Here is a 22,350-nt window from a genome sequence, read left to right as displayed (position 1 = left end):
ACCAGTGGGGTACAGGAGTCTGGTAGAGGGAAAATATATTGGTCACTGGATGAGTAGTTTTCTGTTCCCTGAGTGACCAGAGCAGGGGCTGCACTAGAGTAATCAGGAACCTGCTAGAACCAGTTAAGGCAGGCAGGCTAATTAGGACACCTGGAGCCAATTAAGAAGAAGCTGCTAGAATCAATTAAGGCAGGCTAATCAGGGCACCTGGGTTTTAAAAGGAGCTCACTTTAGTTTGTGGTGCGAGTGTGAGGAGCTGGGAAAAAGAGGCGCAAGGTGCTGAGAGTGAGAGGGTGTGCTGCTGGAGGACTGAGGAGCACAAGCGTTATCAGACATCAGGAGGACGGTCCTGTGGTGAGAATAAGGAAGGTGTTTGGAGGAGGCTATGGAGAAGTAGCCCAGGGAGTTGTAGTCATAATGCAGCTGTTACAGGAGGCACTATAGACAGCTGCAGTCCACAGGGCCCTGGGCTGGAACCCGGAGTAGAGGGCGGGCTCAGGTTCTCCCCCCAAACCTCCCACTTGACCTGGACTGTGGGTTCTTCCAGAGGGGAAGGTATCTGGGCTGTTCCCCAACCCACATTCCTTATGTCATTGGTGCCTACATGTACCACGACCACCGGCTCCTCCCCAGCACTACACATAAATTAATCTAGATGCCTTGAGAAATCCGCAACCTTTGCACCATGCAGACAAGTCACCATACGGTTCTCCCGGTCATCACAAACCCAGCTATCCTTGTTTCTAATGATCGAATCTCCCATTACTAACAGCTGCCTTTTCTTAATGACTGGAGTTCCCTCCCCCGGTGAGGTAACCTCGGTGCAAGAGATTACCGCAACACCATCTGGAAGGAGGGTCCCAAATATGGGAAGGTTTCCCTCTGCTCCCGTTGACTGCTCTGCTTCCCTGGGCCTTTCATCCTCCTCAACAGCGCAGGGGCTGTCTGACCAGAAGTGGGACAATTCTACAGTGTCCCAGAAAGCCTCATCAACACACCTCTCTGCCTCCCTTAACTCCTGCAGTTCCGCCACCCTGGCCTCCAAAGCCTCCACGTGGTCTCTGAGGGCCAGGAGCTCCTTGCACCGAATGCACACATACGCCACCCACCCACAGGGCAGGTAATCAGACATGCTTCATTGAGTGCAATAAACAGGATAGCCCCCACTCTGCTGCTGGGCTTCTGCCTGCATTCTCTCTTACAGCTACCTAGATTAACAATAGGGTTTTTGTTTAAATCAAGAAGTTCGTATTATAGTTTAAATGTTTTAAAGAATGGCAAGAGTACCTCGCCCCCTTCCCACTCCCCTTCCAAACTCCCTAACGAAATTCCCTGTTAGGAGTCCTGGCCGCAAAGCTCCCTGGTCGCTTGCTGACTGCTTTGCAAAGCACTCCCCTATCACATACCCCACCCAACCCCAGCCCCTGCTGTGAGCCACTCAGGGTACAGGGCTGGGAGCACTCCCACGACCCCAGCCCTGACTCCTGCACCCCCTCACATACCCCCAGCCATGACTCCTTAACCCCTCTCACACACCCCAGTTCCCTGCCCTCCCTGATTCTTGCAACCGCCCATAACCCCTCCCCCCCCCACACCCCCAGCCCTGACTCCTGCACTCCCACACAGCCTCCTGCCCACCCTGACTCCTGCCCCCCCACATCCCCACCTGCATCGCTCACATGAAACAGGAGCTGCCCCAGGTAAGCACTCCACACCCCAACCCCCTGTACTAGCCCTGAGCCCCCTCCCACACCCTAACTCCTGGCCAGACTCTGCACCCCAACGTTTTTTACATATTTTTATAAAGGGCTCTTATCCAAAGCGCTTCACAAACAATATTTGGAAAGATCATTAAGTGCTGCATCAAGACCTTCAGGATCAAGTGGTCTGTGGAAAAATCAGTTAGATTACAAAAAACAAGCAAGGTACCTCACTTTATTTTCATTTACTTCCCATTACTTATAGGAGGACGATGAAGAAAAAAAAATGAAAAATGGGGTGGAGGGAGATGAGAGAATGTTCTTTTTCTTGCCTGGGTCCCAAGGAGGGACCCCCAAAATGAAGCTGGGCACAGGGCCCCACTAACGCTACATCCACCACTGAGCTTCCTTCTCTGAATACTCCCAGCCAGCATTCAAGGACACACGTAGTGTCTGTGTGATAAGTAACCCTGGACCACCAGCTCTGACTCCAACAGCCTGCTCGTTACATCCCCAAGCACATTCAGGTTTGGGTGGAGAAGGCTCAGGGTTTGAGAGGTCAGGGGTAGGAACCTTCTGTTGATTGTGATGCACCTAACCCTCAGTTTTACCTGAGCAAACGAGATATTTGACACTGTGCGATATTACTCCTGTGCTCTGTTCCCAAAGTGTTCTGCAGCAGGGGAAGGTCTCCGGTAGTGGGTATGTCACTGGCATATTGGGGTGATGCTGAAACAGGACAGAGTAGAGGTGGCATTGTGGGGCTGGCGTGAACCTTAACTCTTCATTTCCCCTTCCAAGAACCAAGGGGACAGTAACCCTTACCCAACGAGATCACAATCTCATAGTTCTCCTGCATGACATCCCAGTAGAGGGCTCTCTGAGTGGGGTCCAGCAGAGCCCATTCTTCCCTGGTGAAATACACAACCACCTCCTCGAAGGTCACCGGCCCCTGAAATAGCAAGAGTCCAACACTCAGTACCTGCTGCTCCACTCACAGCCCCAGTATTCGTGGGGAAGAGGAGCCCATCAAATGGAAGCTCTAGGTGGATTGCAGTCAACAAAGTCCCACCCCCACCCTGCTCAGAGCATCCAGGAAACACCAGAGTGAGGGGACAAACGCTTTCCCGGCAGATCCATCACACACCTACTAGCCACAGACTGATACAGGAGATGGAGCCCCTAGCAGGGTCCAGGGAGAGCTCCCTGGTAGGAAGCCCAACACCCTCCCCATTCTGAAGAGCTGGATATGAAGGGAGGGGAATCTCCCCTAAGCCTGACTGGTGGGTGCCCCTTTCATATCTCACAGCAGCCACTGGTTAGTCAGATCACGCTTCAGCACGACGAGTCTGGTCAATTTTCCTAGCCCCATGTAGCTGGGTTATTTTCTGTTCAATAAATTAGAGCATTTCCACCATCGAACCTCATGGGTCTGTTCCTAGAATCTAAGCAACTTATTAAACAACTCCCTGATAATACCTACCTGAACTGGCACCTCTGCAGCCATTTCTCTGCCCTGTCCAATGAGAGGACGGGATGAACTGGAGCAAAACATGGACATTATTCTGCAGCCTGGTGGGATGAGAAGGGCAGTTGTGGAGGTTTCAGAACAGGCTTTAATTAATTTCACATCACACTTCCCCCAGGCCCTTTCCCTGCAGACAGACACCCTAGAGCCTGCCATGCTGAGGAAGGCTTGATCTCTTTATACAGTGTAGACCTGGCCTCTCCTGCCAGGCTAAGCCCACAGAGACATTTTTAACTTCCCTTCTCCCTCCCCCCATCCCATAATAAAGTCTCTGAACACAATGCTAGAAAAAAGCAGAACCAAAAATTCACTGTGGGGGATTCCCTCAGACAGTGACCCCATGGCAGCCACACCCCAGCAGGAGGGATATGGAGTCAGGAACTGGATTTTCCTCTGTTTGCTTCTCATCTTTTCTACAGGAAAGTGACTCTATCCAGGTGCAGTAATACATCTTTCTGGGCAGATAAGAGATCTGGAAATCTCTCTCAAAACTCTTCTCTCCCACGGCCCCTTTCAGTCTCTCGGTCTCCTTCTCTCTCTTTTTCCCTGTCCTCTCTCCCTGCCTGTCTGGTAGGAAAGTCCCATTCCTGGGTAGTTTGCTCCCCCATGGCTGTGGAAGAGACTATTGTGTGGCAGTGCTAACCCCCTTCCCACCTCCCTCACCCCCAAGATCAAGAACAAGGACTGGAGGCACAAGTTTTCCAAACGGGACCGAAAGTTCCTGCAGTTTTCAAAAGAGGAGAAAAGCAAAAATCTGTGATTTCACACTCGCAGTGTTCGATAAGTGGATAGAAAGGTATCAAAGTGACAGGGCATGTGACTGGGGAATGCCGGGCAGTGCCTGGAGCCAGGACTCTGCCACAAGTTGATCAAAGAGAAGGATTATGGTTAGTAGCAATTCCCAGAGCCCACAGCCAGGGGCCCCAGACATCCCCCAGCCAGGGTCCCACCAGATATTCCCAGGGATGCAGCCCCCAGAGTCCCTGGCCAGGGACCCCAAATACTCCTCAAAGCCCCACTGGCTAGAGAACCCCCACCAGACCATGACTGCCAGGTTGGGAATCCCAAAGGGTTCCCCCCACCAAGAGCTCCCAGCAGCCAGGAGACCCCCCCCTCTCCCCAAGGGAACCCCCCCACTGGGAACTCAGTCCCTCACTGCTTGCTTAGGACCCCTCCCCCCTGCCCTCCAGCAGGATCTGCTATGCCGTTTGTCTGAGACCCCCTCCTCCACCCAGCGGGACCCCCTGATGCTTTACAGTGGGAACCCTCACTCTGCTTGCCTGGCATTCCCCGACCTAGTGCCAGAGCTCCGTGCCCCCCCCCCTTGCCAGCTCTGTGCACTGGGCATGGCAACGATCCCAGGACCCAGCGGGGGAAACCCAGACAGAGCCCCTGGCACAGCACCAGGCTCCCTCTAACCCCCTGCCCCACCTCCCCAAGAGATACCCACCCCCGCTGTTCTGCGGCCAACAGGTCCCCAGCAATACCCACCTCCAGGACCCATAGCCTCAGGGCTGGGCACATCAGAACGACCCCCCCAAAACCCCAAACCTCCAGAACCCACCAACCAGATTAGGGTACCCCCTGCCCAGTCACCCAAACACCTCCCCCTACCACAATGCCCCTTCAGCTCCAGCTGAAATCTCCCCACACAGACACCCCTTGCCCCTAGAGCAACAGTGTTACCTCACAGTGTCTGAGAAGTGGATAGAGAGTTACCACCACCCCCTGTTGGCCAGTCACACAGGCAGAGGGAGCCCTAGGGGATGCCTCTTGAACAGGAGAATGGAAGGCCTGGAGAGCCAAAATAGGTAAGAAATTTCCATGCCTTATCACTGGCAAATAATGCCCGCCATGGACCCACCCCAGAGGTGGTTACATCTTAGCACTGTGGGAAGCAACCCCTCTGTCAAGGCTGCTTCCCCACTCTGAACTTTAGGGTACAAATGTGGGGGCCTGCATGAAAACTTCTAAGCTAATTGGTGCGAATTCCCTTCCCTGGGTAGCCTTGAGAGACTCTTCACCAATTCCCTGGTGAATACAGACCCAAACCCCTTGGATTTTAAAACAAGGAAAAATCAATCAGGTTCTTAAAAAGAAGGCTTTTAATTAAAGAAAAAGGTAAAAATCATCTCTGTAAAATCAGGATGGAAACTAACTTTACAGAGTAATCAAACGTAAAGAGCCCAGAGGAATCCCCTCTAGCCTTAGGTTCAAAGTTACAGCAAACAGAGATAAACACTCTAGCAAAAAGGTACATTTACAAGTTGAGAAAACAAAGATAAAAACTAACACGCCTTGCCTGGCTGTTTACTTACAAGTTGGAAATATGAGAGACTTGTTCAGAAAGATGTGGAGAACCTGGATTGATGTCTGGCTCCTCTCAGTCCCAAGAGCGAACAACCCCCAAAACAAAGAGCACAAACAAAAGCCTTCCCCCCACCAAGATTTGAAAGTATCTTGTCCCCTTATTGGTCCTTTGGGTCAGGTGTCAGCCAGGTTACCTGAGCTTCTTAACCCTTTACAGGCAAAAGGATTTTGGAGTCTCTGGCCAGGAGGGATTTTATAGTATTGTACATAGGAGGGCTGTTACCCTTCCCTTTATAGTTATGACACCCTCACAGAGACCATTTATCATGGGGTTTGGGATACCTCTGGACCTACGCTGCACTCAGAGCAACCTCCTCATTCCGTGCCAGCTGGAGAAAAGAAAAGGATCCAGCCAACTCTCCTGTGACCGGGTGGGGGCTACTGATCCTCAAACAAGGGGAGGCCTCTGGCTTTGATGTGTATTAAATACGTGGCAGGTCTCTTTCTTTGGCAAACATTTTAACAGAGATAAAGGAGGGAACAATTGAGGAAGGGAAAAATAATCACTGGGAAATTGAACCCTCTGCAACAACCAGGATGGAGAATGACTCAGGGCAACAGATTCCCTCCCAGGAAGGAGAAGTTGCTGGGATTTAGAAACATGGGGAACAGCCCCAAACCCAAAAAGACTTCTAATTGACATTTGATAATGACATAGAAAGAGGCAAAACTGGAGATTTGAGATCAATGTTCAGAAATGAAAGAGAAAAGGTGGAAATCTGAGGGATTTGGGATCCATTTTTGCAATTTAGAGAGAGGAAAGTGGAAAATCAAAGGGATTTTCTATCAGTTGTTGACATGAGGTAAAATCGAAGTGTATTTCACATCAATAGTTGATAAACGAAGAGAGGAAATGGGCAACATTTGCAAGCATTGTATATCCATGTTCAAGAATTGACATTTGAAGGATGACATAGAAAGAGGCAACAAATAAAATGGGTGGGAAAATCCCCCACCTCGAAGAGATTTTAAATGGACATTGAGACACCAGGGGGAAATCGGGGGAGAGGGCAGAGCTGATCATTTGAGGGGAAAGGGGGGGGAATCTCCCCGGATTTTATAGCCACGTGTGAGATATTGAGAGAGAAAAGGGAAGAACTAGAAAGAATTTCTATCAGGGGGTGAGAGGCAAGTGGTACAAACTGGGGCAGGATCCAACTAACTCCCCTCTCCCCCCCCCGGGGATTTCCTGGCTGCCCAGAGACAGTTCAACCCCCCCCGCCCCACTAACCTTCCCCCCCACCCCCACCCCGGCGGTGCCGGGGGCAGATCCCGCTGCAGCTCCCCTGGGGCCGAGGCAGCTCCGCGGCTTCTCCCAGGTTCCCCGGGGCAGACCGGCCCCAGCGCCCCCCCGGCCGGGGTCTCTCACTCCCCGGGGGCGAGGCCCAGCTGCAGAAAGCCCCCGGCCGAGCACGAAGGGGTTAATGCCGGGCCTCCCCGCGCAGAGCGGCACCTGCGCAGCCCAGGCCCCGGATCACACGGAGGCGACAGCAGCAGCTTTGTTCTCCCGCCCCCACGGGACTCGCCCGAAGCAAGCGCAATTCCAGCTTACCTGAGCTGGGGAGGGCGGAAGCACCCCCCTCCCCTCCCGGAGCACTCTGGGAGATGTAGTTCCTGACTCTGAAAGGACCGGAAGTGACGTTAGAAAGGGAGGCGGAGGACAGGTGCTGAAACCCTCCCTTACCTGGGCTGGAGAGGGCGGAAGTGTCCCCCGGGACAGGCTGGGAGTGGTAGTTCCTGCTCCTGCCGGGAGCGGAAGTGACGTTGAGCGGCGGGGGGGGGGGGGGGGACGAGCCGGGCTGCGAACGCGTGCTGGGCGCTGCCTGGCTCGTGCGGGGCCGTTGGAGCCTCTCCTGCGGCTGGATCAGAGTTTTGTGTCTCCCGGCTCTGGGCATGCGCAGATCGGGGGAGTTCCGCATGCGCAGAGGCAGCGCTCACCCTGCGGGGCTGGGCTGGGCTGAGCAGGCGGGTCTGTGCCGGGGAGACCCATGAACCCCCCCCGGGCCCGCCCCGCCCCGCTGCGGAGCTGCAGCCTCCAGGTACCGGAGCGAGCGCCGGGGGCGGGCGGTGACTCGGCCCCAGTGTCCGGGGGGGACCCGGCATCTCGCAGCGCCGGGATCTGCGCCGGGGGGGGCTCGGAGCCGCTGTCCCGGCAGGAGCCCAACGCCCCCGGCCCGGCCCTGCTTTGGCGCCCCGGGGGGAGGGGACCAGCCCCACTGGGTCCCTGCGTGGGGCCGGGCGGGGGGGACCTGGGAAAGGGGCGGATGGAACATGTCTCTGCAGCCCGGACATGGCGGGGGGGGGGGGGAGAAGAGCAGGTGACCCCCGAGGAGCGGGGAGAGAAGGGGGGGGCTGAGATCCCCTTGGATTCACTGCCGCCCCCCACCCGTGGGGACCCCCCACCCTCTCCAGCCCTGCCCCCTTTCTCTCTAGAGAGCCACGAGCCACATCCAGGGTGACCCCCCCCCCGCTTTCCCTCAAATCCCTGAGCAGGTCTCTGTTCCCCTCCCCCGATCGTGCCCCTTTTCCCCTCCACTTCGCCAGTGGCCAGTTCAAATCCTAGGTATAGGGTGTTTCCCCCATTTTTACCTGCAGTGATTTGTCCTTGTTTAGGTGGGAAATCGTTCCCCTGAGTAATGTCTGAACTGGGAAGAGGGTTAATGGGCAGAGGCTGGGAGAGCCCTGAGACAGGGATACGCTGGGTTGGGCTGGGGGGGCCTCTCTCTGCTGGCAACAGGGCATGGAAAGGCCCAGGAAGGGAAGGGAGGAGCACGTGTCCCCCATGGAGACAGCCCAGCTCCAGGTTTCCCAGTCCAGCTATTTCCCCTCCCCCACCCTGCCCATCCCAGCAACCCCCCAAGACACCACCTGCTAGTAACATTTCCAGACCCCACAGCCAGTGACTTTCACAGTCACAGCCAGTGACTTTCTGACTCCAGCCCCACTCCTTTCCCCTGTGAAAGCGACATCACCCAGGGCTCCCTCCTGGCCATGTGAATGTGAGGCAGGAAGAATCCATCCCATTCTATTGTTGATTGAATATTGCTGTATAATCCCCTCAAACTCCCCCTCTTTTCTCTTGATCTGTTGAATGGTGACATAAAATCTCCCCCAATGTTGGTTTTTTTCTCTTATATTGCCAAATATTTAGTGTGTGCCCCATTTTCTCCTCAGTTCTGAGCTACTGATATCAAATTCTTGAAAATCTTCCTGCTTTTCTCTGCAGGCGTCTGACTGAGATCAGGGCTCTTATCGTACTGAGCGTGACTCAGGCCTTGCCTGAGATCAGGTCCCCCAATGTGCCAGGCATTGCACAAACCCTGGCTGAGTCTGGGGCACTCGTTGTGCCAAGAACTGCACAGATGCCTACTGAGAGCAGGGAAGTTGTTGTACAGGGCTCTGAACAGACACTGACCAAGATCAGGGTCCCCATTGTGACAGGTGCTGAACAAACGCCAAGGGTATCTCTACCCTGCCATGAAGAACCCACAGCTGGCCCATGCCAGGTGATTCAGGCTCACAAGGCTCACACAAAGGGGCTGTTTAATTGCAGTGTTGATGTCTGGGTTAGGGCTGGAGCTAGGCTGAAGGACCCTGTGAGGTGAGAGGGTGCCAGATCTTGCACTGCAGCCCAAACCGGAACATCAATACCACAATTAAACGGCCCCACAGCCTGAACCCTGTGAGCCCAAGTCAGCAGGCACAGACCAGCCACCGGTGTCGAACTGCAGTGTAGACATGCCCACAGTGACAGAGAGTCCTTGCCACAAAACACTCAAAGGCTAAATAGGCAAATGGTGGGAGGCGACTCTCCATTTTATAGATGGGGAAACTGAAGCTCAAAGAGCTGAAGTAATTTGCTCAAGTTTGCATGGAGAATTTGGGGCAAAACTGGAAACTGAACCCAGATTGTTTCAATTCTCGCCTCTCCCCTTAACTCCAAGCCCAGCTTGCGTGTGTACAGCGTTCTTTTGATCTGTGTTTGCATTGCATTGGCTTCCAAGAGAGGTGGTAGAATTTCCTTCATTGCAGGTCTTTAAGATCAGGTTAGAGGTACACCAGTCTGGGAATGTCTAGGGATACTTGGTCCTGCCTCAGCACAGGAGGCTTAAGTAGACGACCTCTCAAGATCCTGTCCATGCCTACATTGAAATAATTCTGTTTTGTGCTGTGTCCTGTTCTATGCTGAGCTGTTTTGCATGGTGCCATTTGGAACTGTGATTGCACCATGTTGTGTTGCAGTTTTATGGTGCGTTGTTTTGCCTCTGTGTGTTTGATGCCTGTGTTGTATTGGTTTGAGTTGAGCTCTTTTTCATTGTGTAATATTGTCCTAGGGTGTATTAGTTAGCATTGTGTTGTTTTCTTTTCCTTTGTATCGTCATTTTATGCTTTGGTGGGTTGTTATTGTTTTTTCTGAATTGCCTGACATTATGTTGTGGTGGGTTTTATTCTGTATGTTGTATTTTATATGTATATATTTCATAGCATCATAGAAATGTAGTGCTGGACAGGACCTCAAGATGTCATCAAGTCCAGCTCTCTCTAGAGGCAGGACCAAGTATATGTAGATTATCTCCGACAGAGGTTTGTCCTACCTGTTCTTGATAACTTCCAGGGAAAGAGACTGCACAGCCAAGCTTGTAAGACTATTCCAGAGTTGAACTACCTTAGCTCTGGTGACACCCACACAGATTTGAGTGGTGAGCAGCTCTGGAGAGAGAAGAGACCCCAGTGAGTGGGCAGCTGGGTAAAGAGACTAAATTTGGGAGGAGAAATATTGACGTGTTCAAGGTCACCCAGGCTGTCCGTGACAGAGCTAGAAATAGATCCCAGTTCTAGGGCCACCGTACTGCTGTTTTTGGTACTCAAGGTCTCTGCCTCACTGGTGTTTTAAGCACTGGTGCAAACCCTTAGGGTATGTCTACACTACGAGAGTAGTTCGATTTTACTTAAATCGAATTTGTGGAACCGATATTACAAAGTCGAACGTGTGTATCCACACTAAGGACAGTAATTCGACTTTGTGAGTCCACACTAACGGGGCAAGCGTCGACATTGGAAGCGGTGCACTGGGCAGCTATCCCACAGTTCCCGCAGTCCCCGCTGCCCATTGGAATTCTGGGTCGAGCCCCCAATGCCTGCTGGGGCAGAAAAATGTGTCGAGGGTAGTTTTGGGTAACTGTCGTCATCCAACCGTCACTCCCGCCCTCCCTCCCTGAAGGCGCTGGCGGGAAATCAGTTTGCGCACTTTTCTGGTGAGTGACAGTGCGGACGCCACAGCACTGCGAGCATGGAGCCCGCTGCGACCATCGCTGCAGTTATGGCCGTTGTCAACACCTCGCACCTTATCATCCACCTTTTCTAGAGGCAGATGCTGAGAAATCGGGCGAGGAGGCAACGGCAGCGCGGTGAGGACATTAAGTCTGAGAGGGGCACAGACCTCTCACAAAGCACGGGACCCCTCGCCGTGAACATCATGGTGGCAATGGGCCATGTTGATGCTGTGGAACGGCAATTCTGGGCCCGGGAAACAAGCACAGACTGGTGGGACCGCATAGTGCTGCAGGTCTGGGATGAATCACAGTGGCTGCGAAACTTTCGCATGCGGAAGGGAACTTTCCTGGAACTTTGTGAGTTGCTGTCCCCTGCCCTGAAGCTCAAGGACACCTGGATGCGAGTAGCCCTGACTGTCCAGAAGCGAGTGGCCATAGCCCTCTGGAAGCTTGCAACGCCAGACAGCTACCGGTCAGTCGCGAACCACTTTGGCATGGGCAAATCTACCGTGGGGGTTGCTGTGATGCAAATAGCCAATGCAATCGTTGAGCTACTGCTGTGAAAGGTAATGACCCTTGGAAGCGTGCAGGTCATCATAGATGGCTTCGCCGCGATGGGATTCCCAAACTGCGGTGGGGCTATAGATGGAACTCGCATCCCTATCCTGGGACCGGACCACCAGGCCAGCTAGTACATTAACCGAAAGGGCTACTTTTCAATGGTGCATCCAGGAGGCTTTGAAAGCTAGGTTCCTCAGTGAGCAGGGTAACCTGTGACTATTAAGTTTGTTTCAAGAGAAGCTGAACCTGCCCCGTTTCTTTACCCAGTTAATGTTGACTATCCTCTCCAGTTTCATACCCTGTTCCCCGCCTTCCAACACACGTTTAAAAATAAAATAAATGGAACTTTGTTAATGAACACTGTTTTCTTTATTACTTTTCAGGACTCTGTGTGTGGGGGCTATGTGACTTTGTGGCGGGGGAGGACGGTTACAGATCCCCGCTGCGTGGCTCTGTGATCCAGGCTAAGGACCGCTGCATAAGAACTCTAACCGCCCTCCCCCACCACAAAGTCACATAGCCTCCCCCCCCACCCCCCACACAGAACATGAAAACCACCTCCCAGACTGACCAGGGTGCCTAGTGACTGCAATGTGTGTGTGACCTGCTGAACCTGCCCCCGTGTCTGTACCCTGGTAAAGGTGACTGTCCTCTCCAATTACCAACCTCCTTCCCCCCCCCTTCAAATACACTCTCCTCTAAAAGAACATGACGGAAACAGTAATGAACAGAAACATATTCTTTATTAGCAACTACACAGTTAGGGGATGACACTGGGACGGGGCCTTGGGTGAGGTGCTTTTGGAGTGAAGGAAAGGACTTATCAAAACTTTGGGAATGAGAGCTGTCTGGTACTTGAGCAGTCTGCAGGGGTGGAGTGACAGTTTTCACGGCCCCTGCCGCCCCTCCTTCTTGGGACTTTGGGTGAGGGGGGTATGGGACTTTGTGGCGGGGGAGGGCGGTTAGAGAGAGACTGCAGCGGGGCTCTGTCCTCCTGCCTCCGGTCCTGCAGAACATCCACAAGGCACCGGAGTGTGTCCGTTTGCTCCCTCATTAGTCCAAGCAGCGTTTGAGTCGCCTGCTGGTCTTCCTGCCACCACCTCTCCTCCCATTTGCTGTGTGCTCGCTGGTATTGCGACATGTTCTCCCTCCACTGGGTCTGCTGGGCCGCCTCGGCTCAGGAGCAGCCCATAAGTTCTGAGAACCTGTCGTCCCGTGTCCTTTTCTTTCTCCGCCTAATCTGCGCCGGCCTCTGGGAGGGGGATGCCGGGGTAGGTTGGGAGACAGTCACAGCTATGGGATGGGAAAAAGGGAGTGAATTCCTCACAAAGATAAATTTTTGTGAACAATGAACATAGTCTTTCTCTGTGAACAAGACCATGCACAGCACCTATCACATGCGCACTCAGGACAAGGTCGAATTTTCGGCCTTTGCATTCAGTGCCTGGGGTCTTGCAGTGGAGATCAGACAAGCAGGGCAGGACAGCGGAATTTGGGTAGCAGGCTGACATGGTAAGCCGTAGAAGTGCCCTCCTTTCACGTTCAAAGCAATGCTCCTAGCGTTGGCCAATTCCTACTTCCGGCAAACATGAACTCTGCCCCTGTCGCACCCCCTCGTGGCTGTCCCCGGGAAAGAACCCTGTATGCTGCCCCTCTCCCGTCTCCACCGCGTGGCTGTAAACCGCCAGTTACAGTTATGCAAAGGAGCAGGCAAGCAGTCCCAATACTAACATTCCCCTAATTCAAAGCAGGTCACCATGAGCGACATCACTCTGCTGAGGATTTCTGAAACAGAGAAAGACCGCATGCAGCGTGAAAGCCAGCAAAAACTAGGGCCATATGCCGCCATGCTCTGCAAGGCAATGATCCCAGAGTACTTGATGACAGCCTGGCGCGGAAAAGTTTCCTACCATGGAGGACACAATAAGGCTGCTGTCCCCAGGAATCTCATGCAAAGGCTTTCCAATTACCTCCAGGACAGCTTCGTGGACATGTCCCATGAGGATTTCAGCTCTATCCCCGGACATGTAGACCGTATTTTCCAGTAGCTGCACTGGCAAGGACTAAAACGTTAAGCGCCTAGGGCAAACTAATCATGAAAACCCCATTGTTAATGTTCCTGTTCTGTTCAAAATAAATGTTTACATGTTTAACACACTTACCGACTGATCCTTCCCCTGATTCAGGGTCCGGGTTAACGTGTGGGGAGGGTTGGTAGGGGATCTCTGTGAGGGTGATGAAGAGATCCTGGCTGTCGGGGAAATCCGCGTTGTAAGCGCTGTCAACTGCCTCGTCCTCCTCATCTCCTTCCTCATCTTCCCTGTCCGCTAACGTCTCCGAGGAAGCGGCCGTCGACAATATCCCATCCTCAGAGTCCACGGTCAGTGGTGGGGTAGTGGTGGCGGCCGCACCTAGAATGGAATGCAGTGCCTCGTAGAAACGGCATGTCTGGGGCTGGGATCCGGAGTGTCCATTTGACTCTTTGGTCTTCTGGTACCCTTGTCTCAGCTCCTTGATTTTCACGCGGCACTGCATTGCATCCCGGCTGTATCCTCTCTCTGTCATGGCTTTTGAGATCTTCTCATAGATCTTCGCATTCCGTTTCTTGGAGCACAGCTCCGAAAGCACGGGCTCATCGCCCCACACAGCGATCAGATCCAAGACTTCACGATCAGTCCATGCTGGGGCCCTCTTTCTATTCTGAGATTGCATGGTCACCTCCGCTGGAGAGCTCTGCATCATTGCCAGTGCTGCTGAGCTCGCCACGATGTCCAAACTGGAAATGAGATTCAAACTGGCCAGACAGGAAAAGGAATTCAAATTTTCCCGGGGCTTTTCCTGTGTGGCTGGTCAGAGCATCCGAGCTCGGACTGCTGTCCAGAGCATCAACAGAGTGGTGCACTGTGGGATAGCTCCTGGAGCTATTAGCGTCGAATTCCATCCACACCTACCCTAATTCAACATGGCCATGTCAAATTTAGCGCTACTCCCCTCGTCGGGGAGGAGTACAGAAATCGAATTTAAGAGACCTCTATGTCGAACTAAATCGCTTCGTTGTGTGGACGGGTGCAGGGTTAATTCGATTTAACACTGCTAAATTCGACATAACCTCCTAGTGTAGACCAGGCCTTTGTATAGACAGAATTTACGCTAGTGCACTCTGATTGGCACTGGTGCACCGTGTCCCAGTTTGAAGGCTTGCGGGGGATAGGGGAGTACGACAGTGACCTCACTGAGTCCTGGGGCTGGCTGAACAGTGCAGCTGGTAACGGAGGGGCAGCAGTGAATGCTGGAGGTATGAGCACAGCCCCACAGGACTGGACACTGACTTCTCCTGACCCAGGGGACTGCAGCTGAGCTGCCCTGCCAAGACAGCCTGTGCATCCATGGAAAACCCACCTCTTCCTGCAGCCTAATACAATGGGGTCTGGGGACCTTTCCAAGCTGCAGGTGACGGGGCTCTGGTGTTACCTGGGTCTGTTCCTGGCTCTGTCACTGACCTGCTTGGTGGCCTTGGGGAAGTCACAGGCCCTCTCTTTTCCTCCTACCCATTGTCTACTTGGATTGTGATTTCTTTGGGGGACGGACTGTCTCTCTGTGCAGTGCCCAGCACAATGGGGGTGCTGATTTCAGTCAGGTTCTCTGCCATGCACAGCACAATGGGGCTCTGATCCCCATTAGTGTCTGTGCAACATAAAGCACTGTTTATAGACTCTCAGACTATAAGGGCAGAAGTACTAACCCTTTCTTGTGTCTACTGGAAATACCTCGCCCGATGCATCCTAGGACTGCATTAACCTATTTCACAGCCACATCACATTGGCAGCTCATAATTATCCTGTGATCAACCAATACACCCAGGTCTTTCTCCTCCTCTGTCACTTCCTCTGTCACTTCCCCAGCTCATTGCAAAAATTCTTGTAGTTAGTCCCTAAGTGCATAATTTTGCAAAATTAATTTTTTCATCCCATTTCTATTACTACAGCTTTCAAGGTCATGCAGTTCTTCTGGTATGATTTTCTTGACCTCCTCCATATTGGCAATCCCTCCCAGCTTTGTGCCACACTCCCACTTTTTGTGCCACACTCCCACTTTTTGTGCCAAGGTCACTAATAAAAATGTTGAATAAGATTGGTCCCAAGACTGATCTCTGAGGAACTCCACTAGTAATCTCCCTCCAGCCTGACAACTCACCGTTCAATATGACCCCCTTGTGGACTTCCCTTTAACCAATTCTTCGTTGACCTTTCAGTTCTCATATTAATCTCATATTAATCTCCAATTTAACGAATAGTTTCCCATGCGGAACTGTATCAAATGCCTTACTGACATCCAGATCAGGTTTCTCTGGCACAATTTACCTTTTGTAACAGCATGTTTTATTTATTTATAGTGCTGAAGGCTGGAAGGAACTGTTAGCCATAGACTGAGAATGGCCATGTGGAGGTGGGGGAAGGGATGGCAGACAGTGTGGAGGTGGGGTGGGGAGGGGATGCGATGTTGGAGGTGTATCTGGGATTTTGGTTTGTAGGAGTCCATGTCTCTGCTCCCTGTGGCCGTGGTGCATTCCTTACCAAAGCAGCATGTCAGCAGAGCAGATGCACACACCATAGCTCCATCTGGAACACGCAACATTCACTGCCAAACGGGATGGGCGATTTTTCAGTGGCCCAGCTTGATATGCCTGGCTGGGCTGGGTTCAGTTGAACTGGGGTCTGGGGCTCTGATAGTTTGCGATGTTCCGTTTTGCATAGCCAGTTCTTTCCCTTTATTGTTTTATCCCCACCTATGCCTGATGTCACTCTCTTCTTAACTTGCTTTGGTTATTTCAGTTCCAGTTTTTAAATGGGATCTGAGAATTGCAAAGCTGAATGAAAGATAAAACAAACAGAACCATTTGAATTTTGGCACATAGCTGGTGGAACTATACCTAGTGATGGTCTGTTGTAATTACCTGGTTACCTAGAGCATTTTCTGGTGGGGTGGATAAAGCAATGTCAAAGAGCCAAAAGCGCTTTTTATGGCAAAAGGGCATTTCAGGTGTTTGCTCTCTAGGGAGCATGCCACCGGCCAGGGCTTGCAGTCTTTCAGGAGTGGTGCACTGGATTGTATGTAGGAATCTTAAAATTAAAGTTTAAGACTACTGCTTCACAATATCCACTGAAATCTTCCAAACAATTATACAAATAGACCCTAATGCTATTAAAACAACATGGTGTTAATATTGATTCAAAAGTGAAATTAAAATTATGAGATAAATGCATGAGAAATGAACTGACACCTAATTACCATTTCTTAATGCCTACAATTTTGATACTCGCTCACACCATCTTTTTTTTAAAAGTGATGCACAGCACACAGTCAAGTTAATTAATGAAACACACCAATTATTGACTGCTTTGTGTTGCATAAGCATTTGATTAAGCACCTAATTAAAACTGTACCACTGTAAGTGGAAATGCATCATCCCAGCTTAGCTCCAAGGTGTTTAGATTTGAATGAAAAGTTTCTAAATTAAATGGTTAAGGGGGAAAATACACTGAAGTGCACCTACCCAGTTCTGTTGACTTCTCCCAACCCCGCCATGAGTTCTGGCCTGTTGGTCTACTCTTCTCCGAGTCCCACGAGAGAGCTGTGCCCTCTCCCAGCCTAACCCATTTCTGCTGCAATTCTTAACCCCCCTCCTCAAGGCGGGGGGGGCTGGTGCTGCAGCCCCTAAGGTACCTGCGTTAATCACTGTCTCTCGTACTGGGGCTATTTACATTTCAGGGAACGATTTTCAGAATTACAGACTCTGGGAGGTGGGAGAGAGGAGAGGCTGAGAGGGAGTTTGTGTCCCACATTCTGTAGGGCCATGTTCAACTCTGGTAGCCTCCATGTCACCTCATCCTCCACCCTCCCCCATGGGTCTCTGATCATGTGTCAGAGTGTAGTGTTCTGATCATAATGCCACCGGCCTCAGCAGAGCTCCCAGACAGGAGCTACATCACGATGAGGTTACGGTACTGAGAGTTAAATACATGACAGGGAGGGTGTAATTGTCCTGAAATGAAGCATTACAGTCCAGGAAGTGAAAGAATTAAAGTACTTCATACTTAAAGTTACACTTGAAAGGATTGGATTGTTATTAATACATTGCTGTAATGTTGATTTCACTGTACACACACACAGATGAGAAAATATTTTATAGGTAATATACAGAAATGCTTCTGGAGAAAGTCGAGTGTGATTTAAGGATATTTACACGATATATTTTTGCGTGTGATATTGACAATTTGTGTTTGAACCGTGATATGATTTGGCTTTTGGAATCTCAACATTTACTGTTATTAAATAATTGTTGTCTGATGACCCCCATGACTTCCCACAGCTCTGAACATTGAAATTATAAACATTGAAAAAAGGGCTTAAAAATAAATATAGATATCATCTATTGAAATTAAAAGAAAGAAATAGACAAAATGAATTTTGTCAAACCCACTTAACAGCAATCACAATATGCTGGGAGATGGAAATTCACAGCTCAGGCACCAACCTTAAAATTCTGCCCTGTAGTGACACCACACAATTGCCATACGGCTACGAATTAGGCATTTTAGTGTATAAAGTCCCAGATTAGATTATACCGATTTGTAAAGACACATGAGATCTCTCCCTCAGGGTATCACCTTCACTGGGTTGTTTCTTTTATTGGTAATTCTCAGAAGTCAATAGCTAAATAACATTCTATCCGTTATGAAGTGGCCATTTCAGATTTCTGGGGAGTGTCTATAATTTTGCACTAGGGGCCAGGTCCTTGGAGAGATGGAAACTTGGTTTCATTTTAACTTCTCCATGCTCAGCAGCTTCTGGAATTTGGTTCAAAGTATTTACATGTTTCTCTGGCCTGTTCTTAAAAGTGCTGCTATAGAAAGTGGGGAAGGGCAGGAACTGACTGCAGGATCAATAACTGAGTCCCTTAGATATTTATAGCTCATCAGAAGACGGACGGGGAGTGATGGGTGTCTGGGGATTTAATAATAAACACAGAAATATCATTGTTCTTAGTGAATTTTCATCTTATAATTCCCATAACCCACTAATTATCCCTGGCTGCCCCCAGGGAGTACTAGTAAATTCCTGTGGCCAGTGTGGAACCTAAGGCACAAGGATCATTCAGTGGCTGGCTCAAAGTCACCCAGAGTGAAATTCACTTCACTGGATAAATCCCTAGTTGCTGAGCTCTGCTGAGGGATGGGGAGGTGAATTCCATTCCCTATTCTTGAGCAGGGACCCCCCCCCCCAATCCTCACCCCGATCTCAGACACTATATCCCAACCTTCCCCTGCAGTGACAGACCCACTGCTGCCAGAGCCATCTGCCATTGGACCTGGAGAGGACAGAGGCCCAGCTCCAGAACTACTACCCGTGCCCACAGTCCCCATGTTGTGCTGGAGTTGCACTGACTTTCCACTCGGCAGATAGGTCCAGCTGTACCCAGCCCATGCACCCACTACACACACACTTTCTCACAACACACATCTCAGGATCGGGAAAGACCATCTGGCTGCAGTCTCTCTTTGCTGCTGTGAGAGGAATGGGGTGGTCCCTCATATAGCACACAAACGTACCCAGGGGCAGAAGGGAAATGTAGTTTCTTCCAGGGGATTGAAAATGTTTGATTTAGAGTCCTGAGCTCTGTCTTCCTGTTTGTCTCCTGCCACTTTCAGATCTCTTGGAGAGACAAGGTAGGTGAGTTAATTTCTTTTAGAACCAATTAAAAATACTTCTCTTTAATATCTTGGGACCAACATGGCTACAACAACTCTTTTCCCTTTGTACCCCCTCCCCCTCTCATCTCCCCCTCAACTGAGACTGTCCCATGTGATGGGAAAATAAGGGTTCAGTCCTGTCACTGGATTAGGTCTTGCCAGCACTGATGAGAGTGAAAGGCTGTGTGCATTGATGACAACAGCAGCTCTGGGACTCTGAGACATAGGGAGAAGAGATGGGAGTGAGCAGGTTATGTTTGTGCTGGGTGTGAGTTACTCGTGTGGGAATTCTGTGCCACTGCGTACGCACAGAATTCACGTCCAGCGCAGAATTTCTTTTTTTTGCATGAAGAAAATACATTCTGCCTGAGAAGTGCTGCAGTTCTGTCTTTCACCCACCCTGTTGCACCAGAACAGCCAACAGCCAGTTGGGTTGATCTTGGTGGGAAATTGTTGCTCTGAGCTATACCCCAAATAGGAAGAGAGTTAGTGGGTGCAACTTGGGAGAGTCCTGAGACACGGCTGCCTCTGGGGGTGGGGAGAGGATGGTCATTCTCTACTCACAAGAGGGTGTGAAAGGGGCACAGGAGGAGCAAGTGTCTCCTGTGGAGCCTGCCCAGCCCCAGGTTACCCAGTGCCAACTGCTTCTGCCCCCACCATACCCCAAACCTCTTCACCCCCTCTAACCATCAGTTGCCCGTCTTCCCTCGCTGCTACAGCTTTCTGACTGGCAGAGAACCTCTAAGCCAGTAGTGTGTCAGGGCTCAACCCTCTGGCTGAGGCCTCCAGGCATTTTCTTCCTCTCTTGGGGTACCATGCCACAGGGGCCCCACAAATCTACATTGCTTAGGCTCTGGCTTCAGCCCCGGGTGGTGGGGCTCAGGGGCCTGGACTTCAGCCCCATGCGCTGGGACTTCAGCTTTCTGCCCTGGGCCTCAGTGAGTCTAATGCCGGCCTTGTTTGGTGGCCCCCCTGAAACCTGCTAGTGGCCCCCAGCGGGCCCATGACCCCTGGTTGAGAACCACTGCCTTACACCAGGAATCACAGCAATGTTCAGGTTATTGCCAGTCATAGAATCATAGAATATCAGGGTTGGAAGAAACCTCAGGAGGTCATCTTGTCCACCCCCCTGCTCAAAGCAGGACCAATCCTCAACTCAATCATCCCGGCCAGGGCTTTGTCAAGCCTGACCGTGTCCCAACAGACCAGTCACTTACTTAGGTCAATTGAATCTTAGATCTCACAACAAAGACAATACTTGTAGCCAGTCCTGTAATAACCTGTATTAAGACTTATTTAAAAGGAAATGAGAGTTGTTTACAAAGTTAAAGCAGGTAATCATATAGATGCAGACAAGTTACAGTCTTAACTTTCAAAAGGTAATACAAGCTTCTGTAATAAGCAAGCTCTATATCTTCCTTAGGACTAACCCAGGCTAATCAGCTGGGGATCTCTTGCTTATGCCTAGAAACTTTGTCCCCCAGAGTCCAAGCAACATACAGATAATCAGTTCCTTCTGTATGGGTTTTTTTTTTATCCCCTTCCTGCCATGTGCTCTGAACTGCAAACTCAGCTAATGAGAAGTCAAGAGCACAAGGACAGTCTTGTCTTCTTTAACATCCCATAATAGTCTATCTGGTGTTGATGGACCTTTCCTGCCAGACAGGGTGTAATGCATTATGTTGCCAATCTGCACTTCACCTAGGTAAAGTCTCTCTCCTTTCTGGTGATTTACATAGCCACAGAGGCTTACAATGCAACTAGTCAGATATTAACCCAGGCAGCAACTCACGAGCATTCAATGAAGTCGAAACACATTCTTATAATCCTAATACCTGTTTTAACAATACTAAGGGTATGTCTACACTACGAAATTAGGTCGAATTTATAGAAGCCGGTTTTATAGAAATCGGTTGTATACAGCCGATTGTGTGTGTCCCCACATAAAATGCTCTAAGTGCATGAAGTCGGCGGACTGCGTTCACAGTACCGAGGCTAGCGTCGACTTCCGGAGCGTTGCACTGTGGGTAGCTATCCCACAGTTCCCGCAGTCTCCACCGCCCATTGGAATTCTGGGTTGAGATCCCAATGCCTGAATGATGCAAAACAGTGTCGCAGGGGGTTCTGGGTACCTGTCGTCAGGCACCTCCCCCTCCGTCAGAGCAACGGCAGACAATCGATTCGCGCCTTTTTACCTGGGTTACCTGTGCAGACAACATACCATGCCAAGCATGGAGCCTGCTCAGCTCAGCTCAGCTCACCATCACCATATGTCATCTGGGTGCAGGCAGACGTGGTACTGCATTGCTACACAGCAGCAGCTAATTGCCTTTTAGCAGTAGACGGTGCAGTATGACTGGTAGCCTTCATCGGCGATCTGGGTGCTGGCAGCCGTGGGGCTGCATTGCACGCAGCAGCAGCCCCTTGCCTTTGGGTAGAAGATGGTATATTATGATTGATATCCGTCATCGTTGTATTGCAGTGGTTGTCAATCATGGGCACCTGGGCAGTCTCGACGATGATGGCTATCAGTTGTAGTATGCTATTTTCTGCCAAGCGCCCAGTATTTTCTGCCAAGCACCTAGAAGATGCCAAGGGTTATCAGTCATGCTGCACCGTTGTCTGCCAGCTTAAGATGTACAAAATAGATTTGTTCTGTATTCATTTGCTTCCCCCTCCCTCCGTGAAATCAACGGCCTGCTAAACCCAGGGTTTTGAGTTCAGTCTTTGGGGGGGCCATTCTGTGTGACAGTTGTTTGTGTTTCTCCCTGATGCATAGCCACCTTTGTTGATTTTAATTCCCTGTACCTGTACGCCATGTCATCACTCGCCCCTCCCTCCCTCCCTCCGTCCGTCAGATACTAGTTTCGTGCCTTTTTTCAGCCCAGACGCCATAGCACTGGGATCATGGAGCCCGCTCAGCTCACCGTAGCAATTATGAGCACTATGAACACCACGCGTATTGTCCTGGAGTATTTGCAGAGCCAGGACATGCCAAAGCAAAACCAGGACCAGCCGAGGAGGCGATTGCAGCGCGGCGACGAGAGTGATGAGGAAATTGACATGGACATAGACCTCTCACAAGGCACAGGCCCCAGCAATGTGGAAATCATGGTGTTACTGGGGCAGGTTCATGCCGTGGAACGCCGATTCTGGGCCCGGGAAAC

The 22,350-nt window shown here is 51.0% G+C and overlaps 2 protein-coding genes and 1 long non-coding RNA gene across 10 annotated transcripts in view; 2 read left to right on the top strand and 1 right to left on the bottom strand.

Annotated features, from left to right (window-relative positions):
• Positions 1-22,350, top strand: part of LOC101936074 (zinc finger protein 501-like) — a 53,443-nt gene that overhangs the window by 11,708 nt on the left and 19,385 nt on the right. For 3 of the 8 annotated variants that reach the window (XM_065577778.1, XM_065577775.1, XM_065577774.1), the window contains exon 1: positions 7,505-7,637. The exons of 1 other annotated variant lie outside the window; for it this stretch is intronic. Coding sequence is in view for 2 of the 7 variants with exons in the window: in XM_065577773.1 (XP_065433845.1) it covers positions 7,587-7,637 (51 nt within the window). In the remaining 5 variants the exon portion in view is untranslated. Of the gene's footprint in view, positions 1-7,503; positions 7,638-22,350 lie in introns of those variants that run through there. 4 more of the 8 variants (XM_065577779.1, XM_065577772.1, XM_065577773.1 and 1 more) reach the window with 3 other exon arrangements.
• Positions 226-7,517, bottom strand: LOC101936333 (zinc finger protein 197-like). The gene is made up of 5 exons (XM_065578060.1): positions 7,283-7,517; positions 3,184-3,272; positions 2,526-2,652; positions 2,312-2,429; positions 226-256 (listed from the first exon to the last, which is right to left on the bottom strand). The coding sequence occupies exons 1-5, from the start codon at positions 7,515-7,517 to the stop codon at positions 226-228; spliced, it is 600 nt and encodes a 199-aa protein (XP_065434132.1).
• Positions 7,646-13,589, top strand: LOC135977349 (uncharacterized). The gene is made up of 2 exons (XR_010594802.1): positions 7,646-11,437; positions 11,816-13,589. It is a non-coding gene; the product is annotated as an uncharacterized LOC135977349 (long non-coding RNA).

Source organism: Chrysemys picta, chromosome 24 (genome assembly GCF_011386835.1).
Source record: "Chrysemys picta bellii isolate R12L10 chromosome 24, ASM1138683v2, whole genome shotgun sequence".
In the NCBI taxonomy this organism is placed as follows: Eukaryota; Metazoa; Chordata; order Testudines; family Emydidae; genus Chrysemys; species Chrysemys picta.
The sequence above is the reverse complement of the archived record's forward strand: the minus strand, read 5'-3'. Positions and strand labels throughout refer to the sequence as shown.

Coding starts and splice junctions, on each gene's coding strand:
- LOC101936333 (XM_065578060.1), bottom strand. CDS start 7,517: ATGCGGAACTCCCCCGATCTGCGCATGCCCAGAGCCGGGAGACACAAA. Junction 2,653..3,183: donor CTGCAGAGGTGCCAGTTCAG/GTAGGTATTATC, acceptor TTGCTATTTCAG/GGGCCGGTGACCTTCGAGGA. Junction 2,430..2,525: donor TGAGATTGTGATCTCGTTGG/GTAAGGGTTACT, acceptor GTCCTGTTTCAG/CATCACCCCAATATGCCAGT.